A 16,065-nucleotide genomic window follows, 5' to 3' on the forward strand; every position below is an offset into this window, starting at 1 on the left:
ATCGTCCTGTAATCTAAGGCTTTCCTCCTCACTATTTACACTACCACTGATTATACCTCCTATATTCAGGTCTAAATCATTAATGTACACTACAAACATCAAGGGTCGCTGCACCAACCCCTGCAGTGCACCACTCGTCACAGGTTTACAATCATAAAAACAACTTTCGATCATCACCCTCTGCCTCCTGTCACTAAACCAATTTTAGATCCAATTTGCCAAATTGCCCTGGATCCCATGGGCTCTTACTTTCTTGACCGTTCTCCCATGCAGGATCTTGTCAAAAGCCTTATTGAAATCCACGTAGACTACATCAACTGCACTACCCTCATCCACACAACTAGTCCTCGAAAAATTCAATCAAAACATTAGACATGATCTCCCCCGACAAAGCCATGCTGACTATCCCCAATTAATCCCTGCATTTGATATAGTTTATATGGATTTCAGCAAAGCCTTTGACAAGGTCCCACATGGGAGATTTATAAAGAAGGCAAATGCACATGGGATACAGGGTAATTTGATAAGGTGGATTCAAAATTGGCTTAGTTGTAGGAGACAGTGGGTGATAACAGAAGGATGCTTTAGTGACTGGAAGCCAGTGTCCAGTGGCGTACCACAGGGATAAAAACTGTGCTCGGTCCCCTATTATTCGTCATTTATATAAACGACATAGATGACTATGTGGGGGGTAGGATTAGTAAGTTTGCAGTTGACACAAAGATTGGCCAGGTGGTTAACAGTGAGGTTGAGTGTCTTGGGCTACAGGAAGATATAGACAGGGTAGTCAAATGGGTAGATAAGTGGTAGATGGAATTTAACCCTGAAAAGTGAGAGGTGATACGCTTTGGAAGGAGTAATTTGACAAGGATGTATCCAATGAATGGCATGACACTAAAGTTCTGAGGAACAAAGGGACCTTGGCGTGTGTGTCCATAGGTCTCTGAAGGCGGAGTGGCATGTTAGTGGGGTGGTGAAAAAGGCATATGGGACACTTGCCTTTATCAATCGAGGCACAGATTACATAAGTAGGGAGGTCATGTTGGAGTTGTATAGAACCTTGGTGAGGCCACAGCTGGAGTAGTGTGTGCAGTTCTGGTCGCCACAGTATAGGAAGGATGTGATTGCACTGGAGGTGGTGCAGAGGAGATTCACCAGGATGTTGCCTGGGGTGAAACGTTTAAGTTATGAAGAGAGGTTGGAGCACAGAAGACTGAGGGGCGACCTGATCGAGGTGTACAAGATTATGAGGGGCATGGACAGGGTGGATAGGGAGCAGCTGTTCCCCTTAGTTGAAGGGTCAGTCACAAGGGGACATAAGTTCAAGGTGAGGGGCAGGAGGTTTGAAGGTGGGAGGGGGGGGGGTGGTAATGTGGGGAAAAACTTTTTTACCCAGAGGGTGGTGATGGTCTGGAACGCACTGCCTGGGAGGATGGTGGAGGCAGGTTGCCTCGCATCCTTTAAAAAGTACCTGGATGAGCACTTGGCACTTCATAACATTCAAGGCTATGAGCCAAGTGCTGGTAAATGGGATTAGGTAGGTAGGTCAGGTGTTTCTCACATGTCAGTGCAGACTCAATGGGCCGAAGGGCCTTTTCTGCACTGTATGATTCTGTGACTATCCCTGATTAATCCCTGCCTCTCCAAGTGGAGATTAATCCTGTTCCACAGGATTTTTTCTGATAGTTTCCCTATCATTGATGTTAGACTCAGGCCTGTAATTACCTGGTTTATCTCTACTACCCTTCTTGAATAATGGTACTACATTCGCTGTCCTCCAATCCCCTGGCACCTCTCCTATGGCCAGAGAGGATTTGAAAATTAGTGTCAGAGCCCCTGCAAGCTCCTCCCTAGCCTCACATAGCAGCCTGGGATACATCTCATTTGGGCCATATATCCATTTTTAAGCCAACTAAAACCGTTAATACCTCCTCCCTTTCGATGCTAATTTGTTCAAGTATATCACATGTCCTCCTCCCTGATTTCTACGCCTACATTGTCCTTCTCCATAGTGACGGCAGATGAAAAGTAATCATTTAAAACCTCACCTACGTCCTCTGACTCCACACAAAGACCACTTTGGTCCCTAATGGGCCCTACTCTTTCCCTGGTTATCCTCTTGCCCATAATATTTTTAAAACGCCTTGGGTATTTTCCTTTATCTTGCCCACCAGTGGGCTCTCCTAATTACTTTCTTTTTAAAAAAAAGTATCCCCTTACACTTTCTATATTCCTCTACAGCTTCCACTGTTGCCAGCCCTCTGTATCTGCCATAAGCCTCCCTTTTCATTCCTTATCCAATCCTGTACATTCCTCGACATCCAGGATTCTCCGGACTTGTTGGTCCTACCCTGCACCTTTACAGGGACATGTTGGCCCTGAGCTCTCACTATTTCCTTTTTGAATGACTCCCACTGGTCTGATGTAGATTTTCCTACAAGTAGCTGCTCCCAGTCCACTTTGGCCAGATCCTGTCTGATCACATTGAAAATCGGCCTTCCTCCAGTTCAGGACCTTTATTTCCGGTCCATCTTCGTCCTTTGTTTTACGGGGACAGTGTAGAGGGAGCTTTACTCTGTCTAAATCCCCAACAGCAGTGGTGCCTCAGGAACTAACTCTCTCCCCCCACCCAGGTCCCAGGCCTGAGGCCTGCTTATCCCTCTGGCCGCAACAGCCGCTGCATCCAATCAAACTGTGCAACTCACTGACTGACAACTGCGCGGACCAATCAGCGCGTAGGATCGAATGAGTGGTAGCAGATGCGTCCAATCAGTGGGCCGGCCGTCCCATCTGCCAGGATCAGCCCTGGACTGACAGCTCCTCTAACCAATCATGACGCTCCCTTTACTGACTGACAGATGCCGTCTCCGAAAATGGGGCTGGCCACATGACCAGCATCTACTCCGGTCAATCACTTCCGTTGACGGACAGCTGCTCCGCCCAATCACGGGGAGCGCCTGCCTGACTGACAGCGGTTCGACCCCATTACCGGGCACGCCGCCTTGAGTGACAGTGGCGCCAACCATTCACAGTGCTCAATGTGACCACGGAGCCCCATCTAATCACTGCTATTGTACTAATAATCGATTTAAGCAATTAAATTAATCTTGCTGAAATTACCGTTAACAGATCATTTATTTCAGAGCTGGATTCAGGTTATGTGCTTAATTGTCCAGTCAACTCGTCTACAAACAAAAGTTTCCTAGTTATATATAGCAGCAAAGTAGCCAAGTAGGTGCCCTTGACAGATAGATGCCCAATATTGGTTTTCGGGTTACATCCCTGAAGTACAGCTGTTTATTATCGAAATGTTTGAGAGATTAGGATGGGCAACATTGAAAAGATGATTACAACGTTAAAAGATAATTACAAAAGGTACACAGCAAAATAGATTTTCCTGTGTCAACATTATTCCGTTTAATATTATAGATAACAGCAAGTTATATAATAAAACAATGCCCATCAGAGGTACCAAAATTCCATGATATCCAATTAATTCATCTGGAGCAATTAACTGAGCTCTGTGGCTGCAAAAGTCATTCAGGACCTCTAGAAAGCCGTTAATTCACAAGTGAGGAACAAAGGATTTACTAGCATGACATCAGAACTGAGGGGTTATAAAGATTTACAAGGATTATATCAGAATTAGAGGTTGTAACTATGAGGAGATATTAACGGACTGGGGCTCTCTTTATGAAAGAAAGGCTGAGGAATGACCAACAATGGTCTTTAAAATAAAGAAGGGGCTTGGTAGGGTGAATACAGAAGTGTGTCTCCACCTAATAGAGAATTAAAAAGCTTCTTTATCCTAGGAAAGGCTAGAATGTGTAACTTGCTACCATATGGAGTAAGTGATGTGAACAGCATAGATGGATTTATGGGGAAGCTGGGTAAGTACATGTGGGAGAAAGAAACAGAAAAATATGCAGATGAGATGAGATGAACAAGGGTGGAAGCTTTTAGCTTTTTGTTTTTACATTAAGGGTGGGAGGAGGCTCATGTGGAGCATAAACACTGGCATAGACCAGGGGGTTGGAGTTTAAAAATAGGGAACAAAAATAAAAATAAAAATACCTGGAAAAACTCAGCAGGTCTGGCAGCATCTGCGGAGAGGAACACAGTTAACGTTTAGAGTCCATATGACTCTTCAACAGAACTAAGTAAAAATAGAAGAGGTGAAATATAAGCTGGTTTGGGGGGGGGGGGGGGGGGGGGGGGCGGGGGGGGAACAAGTAGAGCTGGATAAAGGGGCAATGATAGGTGAAGATAGCCAAAAGATGTCATAAACAAAAGGGCAAAGAGGTGTTGAAGGTGGTAATATTATCTAAGGAATGTGCTAATTAAGGGTAGAAAGCAGGACAAGCAAGGTACAGATAGCCCTAGTGGGGGTGGGGTGAAGGAATCGAAATAGGCTAAAAGGTAGAGATAAAACAATGGATGGAAATACATTTAAACATAATGGAAATAGGTGGGAAAAGGAAAATCTATATAAATTATTGGGAAAAAAAGGGGGGGGGGGGCGGAAATCGGAAAGGGGGTGGGGATGGAGGAGAGAGTTCATGATCTAAAATTGTTGAACTCAATATTCAGTCCGGAAGGCTGTAAAGTGCCTAGTTGGAAGATGAGGTGCTGTTCCTCTAGTTTGCGTTGAGCTTCACTGGAGCAATGCAGCAGGCCAAGGACAGACATGTGGGCATGAGAGCAGCGTGGAGTGTTGAAATGGCAAGTGACAGGGAGGTCTGGGTCATGCTTGCAGACAGACTAAAAATAGGGAAGTTTTGTTACAAACGTACAGGGTGTTGGTAAGGCCACACCTGGAGTACCGTGTACAGTTTTGGTCCCCGTATTTAAGAAAAGGATATACTGGCATTGGAAGCAGTTCAAAAGAGATTCACAAGGCTGATTCCTGGGATGAAGGGGTTGACTTATCAAGAACGGCTAAGCAGGATAGGCCTTTATTTATTAGAGTTTAGAAGAATGAGGGGTGATCTTATTGTAACTACAAGATTCTGAGGGGGCTTGAAGGGTAGGTACTGAGATGTTTCCACTAGCGGTGGAATCTCAAACTAGGGGATCTAGTTACTGAATAAGGGAATACCTATTTAAAGGTGAGATGCAAAGGAATTCCTTCTCACAGAGGGTTGTGAATGTCTGGAATTCTCTACCCCAGAGAGATTGGTGGAGACTAGATCACTGAAAGCATTTAAAGATGAGGTAGATATAAATATCGGGGAGTTGAGGGCTGAGGAACTGGCACAAACGAGGAGTTGAGGCCTGGGGCATATCAGCCATGATCTTATTAAATGGCAGGGCAGGCTTGAGGGGCCGAATGGCCTACTCCTGCTCCTATTTCTTATGTTCTAAGTGGGTTTTGATTCATTGGACACTGGTACCAGTGCTGGTACTGTGATGGTAATAGTGCATCAGAATGTAAGATCCATTCAGGGAATAGTTAAAAAAAAAAATCTAATTCACTTTATCTGAATGCATGGAGCATCTGCAATAAGATAGATGAAATAGTGGCACAAAGGGAGAAAAATGGCTTAGGTTTAATCATCATTACAGAGACATGGTTACAAGGTGACTAAGGTTGGGAAATAAATATTCCAGGGGACACATGCATAACATTTTGAAAGACAAGCAAAAAGGAAAAGGAGGAAGGGAAATCCTGATAATGAAGGGTGATCAGTGTCAAGAAACTATCATATTTTTCCTAATATTATTGTGGGATATTTTAAAGCCGGCTTATATGTGTGTGTGTGTGTGTGTGTGTGTGCGCGCGCACGTGTGCGCGCGCGCACACGGCTAATTTAATTAAACTAAAGCCAGTCATTCTGCAAGGTTTAAATTATCAAAGTGAAGCGTAAAACAAGCATTTGAAATGGAGATGAGTAAAGCTAGGGTGAGGTCAGCAGAGTCAGCGTGAATGAAATTTGCATTCTTAGATAAGTGGAGAAGTGTTTGATTTTCAAAGGGACAAGGAAAATGTTTATAACTGGTGAGATAAATAAGGCAAGGTTATTACATTGATTTTTCCCCAAAAGTGCTGGCCATAATGATAACATGAAGGATTGTTATATTCTGTGAAAAGTAACTTCTAAAGACAAATTGAAACAATGGGATTTACAGATCAAAAAGGGAGAAATATGTATTGTAAGAAGGATGGAAAGCTGTGTGAGGTGCAGCCATGTGAAATCCTGAAAGGTGAGTTTGTGAAACAGACTTAGGTGGGGGGGGGGGAGAAAGCCTCTAGCCACCTTGCAGAAATTTGATGTTCCAGTAACTAAAGTGTGGTGTTAAAAGCCTTTGGAGTTCCATTGTCCAGTGTGGTAATATTGCTGGATGACTTTATAAATCTGGAATCTATTTGGACTGTTGCCTTAAAGTGGGTGTGTAGTTGGGAGTCTGATTAAGTAGAAATTTTTGGAACTGTTATAACTGTGTAACTGTAATCTTAAGTGTGCTCTTCTTTCATTAATAAACGTTTTAATTTAATCTTTAAAATCTCTAAAGGTGGTGGCGGAATCATTACTTCTGACTTCAGTGCACAAGCCTTCTCAATAAATACACATTGCAAAATCATTGTGGTAGCGTGGCCAGGTTTCCCTTGTGGATTTGGTCAGCTTGGCAAATACCACCTGCTATATTATAACACAAGGGTATTAGTGAGAAAAGAATCTTGGCTCAGAAAAAAAAAACATCAGGAATCAGAATCAGTATGGGTGAAGATTAGGGATAGCAAGGGTCAGAAGACACTGGTGGGAGTAATTCATAGGCCCCCTATAGTAATTATACTGCTGGACAAAGTGTTAAACAAGAAATTATTGGCGCTTGTAACAAAGGCAATATCTTAGTTTTGGGGTCTTTAAATCTTCATATAGGCTGGACAAATCAATTTAGAAAGGTAGTCTGGAAGATTAGTTTGTAAATGTTTTCTTCACAGTTTCCTGCAGCAATTTATGATGTAACCAATTAAGATAAAGCTATTTTAGATCTAGCATTATGCAATAAAGCAGGATTAACTAGTAATGTCGCAGTAAAAGATCCACTGGGAAATAATGATCACAATACAATTGAATTAAGTTGGAAATGACATATTCCAATCACAACAAGAATCTTAAACTTAAAACCAATTACAAATGTATGAGGGAAGAGCTAGCTCAGGCCGATTGGGTAGACAGGCTGAAAGGTACGGCATTAAGTGAGAAATGTTTAAAGAAACGGGTCGAAATGTTCAACAAAAAAAATACATTCCATTGAAAAACAAAAACTCAGCAATAAAGATGTGGTTTCTGAGGTGGCTAGGGATAGTATTAGATTATAAAGTAGAGGCTTATAATGTTGCAAACAATAGTAGTAAGTCTGAGGATTGGAAGTGTTTTAGAAATCAGCAAATGGTCGCCAAAAATGGATAAAAAGGAAAAAATAGAATGAGGGTGAACTAGTCAAGAAGCAGAGACAGGAAAAATGAGTAATCAGGAAATGGCAGAGATATTGAACAAATATCTTATGCCTGTCTTCCCAGTAAAAGACACATGAAAGTAACCTAGGGGCTAATAAAAGTGAGGAAATTAAGGCAATTAATATCAGCAGAGAAAAAGCCCTGGAGAAACTCAAAAAACTAAAATCTGACTAATCCCCAGAACCTAGTGGTCGACATCAAGTGGGTTCTAAAAATGATGTGTTGGGTACAATTTTCTAAACTTCTCTAGATTCTGGAATGGTCCCAGCAGACTAAGTTAGCAATGGAGCACCGCTATTCATGAAAAGAGGGAAAGAGAGCACAGGGCAGTTAGTTTGACATCAGTCAACAAGAAGTACTGGAATCTATTACTAAGGAAGACTTAACAATGCACTTAGAAAAGCATAGTATGATTACCATGTTTTTATGAAGAAGAAATCCTGTTTAAAAAACTTACGAGTTTTTTTTGAGAAAATAACTTGCAGGGTAGATGCTTGGTAGATACTTGGGTTTCCAAAAGGCATTCAATATGGTGCCACGCAAAAGGTTAATACACAAGATAAGCGTTAGTTAAGTTGACATGATATATTAGCATGGATAATAACAGATTATCCATTCATTATCATATTGTACACAAGCTCCCACAAACAACAAAGTGGCTGGCATGTTTACTACATTGTAACAAAGAATACATTTCAAAAGTACTTCACTGGCTGTAAAGCACTTTGGGTAGTCCTGAAGCCGTGAATAAATGCAAGTCTCTCTTTTAAAAAGGTAAATCTGTAGAAATGGTGCTAAATAAGGAATAGTAAGTTAATAGGTGGGGTCAGAATAAGGGCGAAAGTGATATAAAGCCTAAAACAGGGTCACTGTGCATGTATGCAAATGCACGGAGTGTGGTAAATAAGACTGGTGAGTTACAGGCGCAAATTGCCATGTGAGAATATGTAGTGGCTGTAACAGAGACATTGCTTAAAGAAGGGCAGGACTGGGTGTTAAATATTTCTGTGTTCAGGAAAGATAGGAAAGGAAGAAAATGGGGAGGGAGTGATTGTATTGATTAAAGGAGAACATTGTAGTGCTGGAGAAAGAGGATATCCCAGAGGGGTCAAGGGCAGAATCTATTTGCACTATCCAGTGGCTTCAGCAGTTTCTTGATATCACGTGGAGTGAATGGAATTGGCTGAAGACTGGCCTCTGTAACGCCGGGCACCTCCAGAGGAGGCTGAGATGAATCATCCACTTGGCACTACTGGCTGAAGATTGTAGCAAATGCTGTAGCCTTATCTTTTGCACTGATGTGCTGGGCTCCTCCATCATTGAGGATGGGGATATTTGTGGAGCCCCCTCCTCCAGTGAGTTGTTTAATTGTCCACCACCATTCACGACTAGATATGGCAGGACTGCAGAGCTTAGACCTGATCCGTTGGTTGTGGATTGCTTAGCTCTATCACTTGCTGGTTATGCTGTGTGGCACACAAGTAGTCCTGTGTTATTGCTTCACCAGGTTGACACCTCATTTTTAGGTATAACTGCTGGCCCTGGCATGCCCTTCTGCAGTCTTCACTGAACCAGGTTGATGGTAATGGTAGAGTGGGGGATATGCTGGGCCATCAGGTTACAGATTGTGCTCGAGTACAGTTCTGCTGTTGCTGATGGCTCACAGCACCTCATGGATGCCCAGTCGAGTTGCTAGATCTGTTCGAAATCTATCACATTTAGCATGGCAGAAGTGCCAAACAAAATGGAGTGAATCCTCAATGTGAAGGCAGGAATTCGTCTCCACGACGACTGTGTGGTGACCACTCTTACCAATGGCATCAAGGACAGATGCATCTGCGACAGGCAGGTTGGTGAGGATGAAGTATGTTTTTCCCTCTTGTTAGTTCCCTCACCACCCCTGCTGCAGACCAAGTCTAGCAGTTATCTCCTTTAGGACTCAGCCAGCAATGGTGCTACCAAGCCAGTCTTGGTGATGGACATTGAAGTCCCCCACCAAGAGTACATTCTGCACCCTTGCCACCCTCAGTGCTTCCTCCAAGTGGTGTTCAACATGGAGGAACATTGATTGAGTAATAATCAGCAGGAGGTTTCCTTGCCCATGTTTGACCTGATGCCATGAGACTTCATGGGGCCCGGAGTAAATGTTGAGGACTCCCTGGGCAACTCTCTCCCGACTGTACGCCACTGTGCTGCCACCTCTGGACAGGTGGGGCAGGACGTACCCAGTTGCGGTGATCTGGGACATTACCTGTAAGGTATGATTCCGTGAGGGTGACTAAGTCTTGACTAGTCTGTGAGACAGCTCTCCCAATTTTGGCACAAGCCCTCAGGTGTTAGTAAGGAAAACTTTTACAGGGTTGATAGGGCTGAGCTTGCCATTGTCGTTTCCAGTGCCTAGCGGTTTGATACAACTGAGTGGCTTGCTAGGCTATTTCTGGGTAAGAACAGCAGATTTCCTTCCCTAAAGGGCATTAGTGAACCAGATGGGTTTTTACAACAATTGACAATGGTTTCATGGTCATCATTAGACTTTTAATTCCAGATTTTTATTGAATTCAAATTCCACATTCTGCCATGGCGGGGTTCGAGCCCTGGAGTCTCTGGATTACTAGTCCAGCAACAATGCCACTACACCATCACCTTTCCTGTGTGAGACTAAAATAAATGCAAGTATAAATTAGCTAATTCCCCATAATATCTTACCGTGTAAAATAGTAGGTTACGACAGCTCCAGCCACAGTCATCTGCTGACAGGCCAATATGAATTCACTGATCCAGATGAGGCCAACTAGATGATAAATCCATGTATACTGTAATGGGCCAGACATTCTAAATTCAATGTTTTCGTCAGCTGTTTTTTCAGGATATCCTACAGGAAGGGACAAAAAAGCAGAAGCTCTGGTTTCAAGGTTTGCATTTCTGAAAAATATAAGAATCAAAATGTTTGACCACTGACTTACTCAACTTGATAATTGTTTATGTGAAAGAAAGATTTGCCTTTTAGCCTTTTTCATGATCATTGGACATCTCATGGTGCTTTAAAGGCAATTAACTACTTTTGAAGTGTAATTACTGTTGTAACGTGGAAAACGCAGCAAACAATTTGCACACAGCAAGCTTCCACAAAAAGCAATGTGATAACGACCAGATAAATCTGTCCTTTTTTGTGTGGTGTTGACTGAGGGGTATATATTGGACAGGGCACTGGGGATAACTCCCCTGCTTGTCTTTGAAATATAGTATCACAGGATCTTTTACATCTTTGCCGAGCAGGCAGATGCAGCCTTGGTTTAACGTCTCAATGAAAGTCGTCACCTTAGACAATACAGTACTCCCAGAGACTGGCAAATTGGGACTAGTGAAAGGAAAGAATGGTAAAGGGCCAGAAACAGCAGAGTTATGAAGGGAAAGAATATGGTTAAAGTTTGGGATACAGCAACAACAGGGTCTGAATAATCAAATTGTTCTTTGTGCTTTCTTTTGTGCTGTAGCATAGCACTATGTCTGAGAAACCTAATATCCGTATCACTATCCAGAACTCTCAATTTTCACTATACAAAGAATATTTGAAGCAAAGAGTTCACGATCCATCCAAACATGAATAAATAATGCATGACTGACTTATATTTTTGTCTACTAGGTGGCTGAGGGAAGGCAGTAAAGCAAGATGGAACTTTTTTATAAAGTTAAGAGTAGAGAAAATGAATGATTTCTACGCAGTTGATTGTTTACTGCAACATAAATTTGATCAAAGAGAATTTTCATCCTTTTATCAACTCAACTCCAAAATATGGAAGTTAATTAAGTGTAAAATTGCGCATCTTGCCCTAACACAGCAACATTTTTGGATTTCAAGGGAAAGATTCTTCTGGGTTTTCCACCATTTTCTTCAGTTGCTTTTATCTCATACTGCATTTCCACTTGAACTGCTAATGCCTGGTTTGAAAGAAGTGTATTTTGGAGGTTAGGAGACAGGTGAAACATCTGAACAATGGCTTCCTGGGCTTGAAAATACAATTTCAAGTCAGCCATTTAGTTAATGAGCAAGAGGATCTGGGATGACTGTCACGCGCGCGTGTTGTGTGTGTGTGTGTGTGTGGGCATGTGTCAGGGAGAACCCTGCATCACAATAATGCAAAGTCAATAACACAAATGACAGCATACACATTATTTTTGGACACTGTAAACTATGTATTCATAGATCAATTTCGTAGTCACACAAATTTCAATATCATTGAACTTTTATAATCCCTTTATGGAGGGGTGTTCAGACATTATTACACAGTTTCATCTTGACTATAGTCTACACTTTTATCATTTTGTCTATCATTTCTAAGAGGCTGTAAATTTGCTGAAGAACAGAAAAATATTCCTCATGTTTAATAACCTGCACAAGGGTTTTCAAAACATTCCCGATAAACATGGGGGGAAAAAAGTCATTTGCAAAAAATGTTTGTGAGATCAAGACTTGTCAATGCATGCCGAGGAAAGGGAAATTCTGCAAACGTAGAGTTGTACCTGCTGTGCCCAATAAAAGTAGGACTGCAACCCAATACGTCCAGAATAACACCAAGGCCACAAATGTCCAGAGGGACTGAAAGACTAGGAGTGGAATGTTAACGAACACTTTCCCTGCCACGTGGAATAAGGCAATCGTAAGAGCCACTCGCTTCCTCATTATTAGTATTAGTAACAGTAAAACGACCTGCAAAATAAAATATTCATACATTATTTTCCTTCCATTGTGCAGGTTTTTGTTAAAATGGATATTAGAAGCTGTAGCAACAGCAATGCCGTGGCATGCAATGCATTGCTGCTCCAAAGCGCTAAAAGTTAGTTTGCAATATTGTTCAGATTCTTTGCAAAAGATGTTAGACATTGGGTAAACACTCCTAAAGGGATGTCTTCAACTGTTTGAATGTGGAGACTTGAAAGCTCAACTCCCTGGCTGAGGAAAGGCAGGAAAGATGTTGGAAATGAAATTAAAACAGAACATTTGCCCAACAAAAGGGGCTTCCAAAAAGATGACAAAGGAATCAGCAAATGGGAACCTACACATCCCAACAATTACAAATGAAGGTTAGTAGTTTTAACCATGTGGAAACTGTTTTCACACAGCTGCCTCTCTAAGGTGATTGCACATTAGAACTTTCCTGACTAGTCAATGTCTATTGTGACAGAAAGCAAGATGTATATTCAGTAAAAGCAGACTGGGTGACCGCTTTGCGGGACACCTTCGGTCTGTCCGCAAGCATGACCCAGACCTCCCTGTCACTTGCCATTTCAACACTCCACCCTGCTCTCATGCCCACATGTCTGACCTTGGCCTGCTGCAACGTTCCAGTTCGACGCAAACTGGAGGAACAGCACCTCATCTTCCGACTAGTCACTTTACAGCCTTCCGGACTGAATATTGAGTTCAACAATTTCAGATCATGAACTCTCTCCTCCATTCCCACCCCCTTTCCGTTCCCCCTTTTTCCAATAATTTATCGTTTTGTTTTACACTATATAATTTTTTTTTTCCTATTTTAAAATTTATTTCGATCTATTGTTTCATCTCCACCTTTTAGACCATTTCGATCCCTTCCCCTCACCCCACCCACACTAGGGCCATTTGCCACTAGCTTGCTTCCCTTAATGTCCCTATTAGCACATCCTTTAGATAATATTACCCCTTTTGTCTATGACATCTTTGGCAGATTCTTCTTGGCCTCCACCTATCACTGGCCCCCTATCGAGCTCTCCTGTCCCACCCACTTCTACCAGCTTATATTTCATCTCATTTCTATATGTCTTAGTTCTGATGAAGGGTCATACGGACTCGAAACATTAACTGTATCCCTCTCCACAGATGCTGTCAGACCTGCTGAGTTTTTCCAGGTATTTTTGTTTTTGTTGTGTAATGTATATTCAGTACTTCCTCTCGATTCCCTTTCTCTGTATGGCAGTCTCCAGACAGTGCACAACTTCAGTCCCTGTTCCATATTAAGCTAAGCTTCATTTCAACCATTTCCAAGATCATCTGCCCTCACCTTTGCACACTTCATTACCATAGCTGATAAAATGTTTAACGATGTCTGTATCATCACCAGAGTCAATTACTCCAACATTACCCTTGCCAGCCTTCCAAATGCCACCCTTCACTAATTGTAATTTGATCCAGATCACCGCCATCCACATCCTATCCTGCTTTATGTTCTGCTTGCACATAAACCTGCCCTCGTCAACCTTCACTGACTTCCTTTCCCCCACCGCCACCCACCCCCTGAACCACACACACCTCATCTTTTTGATGTGCTTGAGGGTGTGTTATTATTCAGAAATGCTGCAGACTGCAAGTTGCTGCTGGTATTATAATATGCATTTCTTTTAATCACATGGTACTCATACCAACATGAATGTAAATATAGATAACAGTAAAATTAACATGGATATGAGAATTAATGCATATTGCAATCAATACCTTTGATTGGGCTATGAACAGCAAGAGAGGTGATATTCATCCATGGTTACCATTTATATCATGCAATAGATTTTACCCTGCAATTTCTCAGACATCTCGCTATCGACCAGGGTATTTGCAAGATGCAACAAGTTGGAGACAGTTCTGCAGGGGTGTTGGTGATCGCAAAACCATCGCAACAAGTAGTACAGAAAATATGAAAACTATTTCCCTGCACCAGTTTGGAAACATTTATGAACATAACTATGATCTTCAAGGATTGAGCCATTGGGTAACTGCTCCATTTGTTGCTGCCAGTAGTGATCTCTTTCTGCACCAGAGTTTAAAATGGTAACATCAAATGGAAAGAAAAACATGTGTGGCTGTTTGCAAGGCAAGACAATCCAACCTTCTCTTGACTTAGTATGCCACCTACACCTCAACTATATCCATATATATTTAGGAGAATGATAAATGCAGAATGTTGTTACCACCCACCCTGACTGACATCTACTAAGTATTGACAGCACAGGATCAAGCCATTCAGCCCAAGATGTCCATGCTGGTGTTTATGTTCCGCACAAGCCTCCTCCCACCCCTCTGAAAATAGCCCAAGTGTATCCCTCCATTTGTTTCTCCCGTAAACTTATCTAAATTCCCCTTGAATGCATCAATGCTTCAGACCTCAATTAGTCCATGTAGTAGTGAGTTCCACATTCTAACCACTGACTAGGTAAAAAGGAAAAATCTCCAGAATTCCTGACTGGACTAATTAGCTACTAACTTATATTTGTGACCCCTAATTACAGCCTTGCCTGCAAGTGGAAAGATATTCTCTATGCCTACCACATTAAGCTTTCTCTTAATCTTAAAGACCTCTATAAGATCAGCCCTCAGTCTTCTCTTTTTCTAGAGTAAGGAGCTCTAGTCAGTTATAATCCATTGTTTTGCTACCATTCTAGTATCTGCACTTAAAACAGTAACAATAAATTTTAAATACATTTTAGGTGGAGCACTCACTGTGACTACTGTTGCAACAATGGCATACACCAAAAGAGCCTTAACATTATCTTCTGCAATTTCCCGGTCTTCAACTAATTTCTCTTTGGCAGATTTCTTTCCATCAGCGTATAGCCACCAAAGGACAGCTGTACCACCTGCACAGGAAGAGAGGAGTTGTGGGGGGGAGAAACAGTCAGGAAAATAAACACAGTGTTTGAAAACAAAAAGCAAAAGAAATCGGAGGAGCACAGAGATCCCACAGGGGAAGGCAAGGCTTTGAAGGATTTGAAAATAAGGATGAGAATTTTAAATTTCAGGCACTGATGGACCAGGAGCTAAAGTAGGTCAGTGAGCACATGGTCGATGGGTCAATGAGATTTGATGCGAGCTGGGGTATGAACAGTGTTTTGGATGTGTTCAAGTTTAAATAAAGCAAATCATGGGAGCATAACCAAGGAATATTGGAATGGTTGAGTCCAGAAGTGACAACAGCAGAAAAGGTTGAGGCAGAAGCAGGGACAGGTGATGTTAGAGGTGAAAACAGGCAGTCTTTATGATGGAGAAGAGATAGTTAGAAGCTTAGCACAAGGTCAAGTTGTACACAGGAGATTGTGAGTCTGATGTAACCAGGGACATTACCAATTCTGTCTCCTTCAGTAGGCAGAGACAGTGCACAGTTTGTAGCGGGGACTGAAGACAATGGCTTTGCTGTTTCCATTGTTTAACTGAAGGAAATTGCAGCGCAACCTGGACAAACTGTCTGAGACAACCTGCCATTTGGTGGGGCAGCAGGAGGGGTTTTCCATCCTGTTTGTAATGTTTATTCTGATATTTTGAGGAGGAGTCAAGACAGCTGATGCAGATCTGGATGACATCGGTGTCTACATGGAAACTAAACTATGTCTTTGGATGACACCACCAAAGGGTAACATCTTGATGTGAGAAAAAAAAGAGGGAGGTTCCAGGGTTATATTCTGGTGTAGAAGCAAGAGAAGTCACTGCTGGAGGAGATGGTTCAGCTTCAACTGGATAGAGAAGAGTGGAACCAAGTGAGCACAGTCCCAACGGAGTGGGCTGGAGGAGAGGGGTTGAAGGAAAATGATGTGGTTGGCTCCAGTGAGGGCAAGAATTATGAGAAGGAATGGTACATCAG

At 42.2% G+C, this 16,065-nt stretch overlaps 1 protein-coding gene across 4 annotated transcripts in view; it reads right to left on the bottom strand.

The window, feature by feature from the left end:
• The window catches only part of LOC144699653 (choline transporter-like protein 1), an 80,257-nt gene that overhangs the window by 25,927 nt on the left and 38,265 nt on the right, over positions 1-16,065 (bottom strand). For all 4 annotated transcript variants that reach the window (XM_078570765.1, XM_078570775.1, XM_078570783.1 and 1 more), the window contains 3 exons: positions 14,931-15,067; positions 11,984-12,170; positions 10,169-10,334 (listed from right to left, as the gene is read on the bottom strand). In XM_078570765.1, coding sequence (XP_078426891.1) covers positions 10,169-10,334; positions 11,984-12,170; positions 14,931-15,067 — 490 coding nt within the window. The remainder of the gene's footprint in view (positions 1-10,168; positions 10,335-11,983; positions 12,171-14,930; positions 15,068-16,065) is intronic.

Source organism: Cetorhinus maximus, chromosome 2, assembly GCF_964194155.1.
Source record: "Cetorhinus maximus chromosome 2, sCetMax3.hap1.1, whole genome shotgun sequence".
Classification (NCBI taxonomy): domain Eukaryota; kingdom Metazoa; phylum Chordata; class Chondrichthyes; order Lamniformes; family Cetorhinidae; genus Cetorhinus; species Cetorhinus maximus.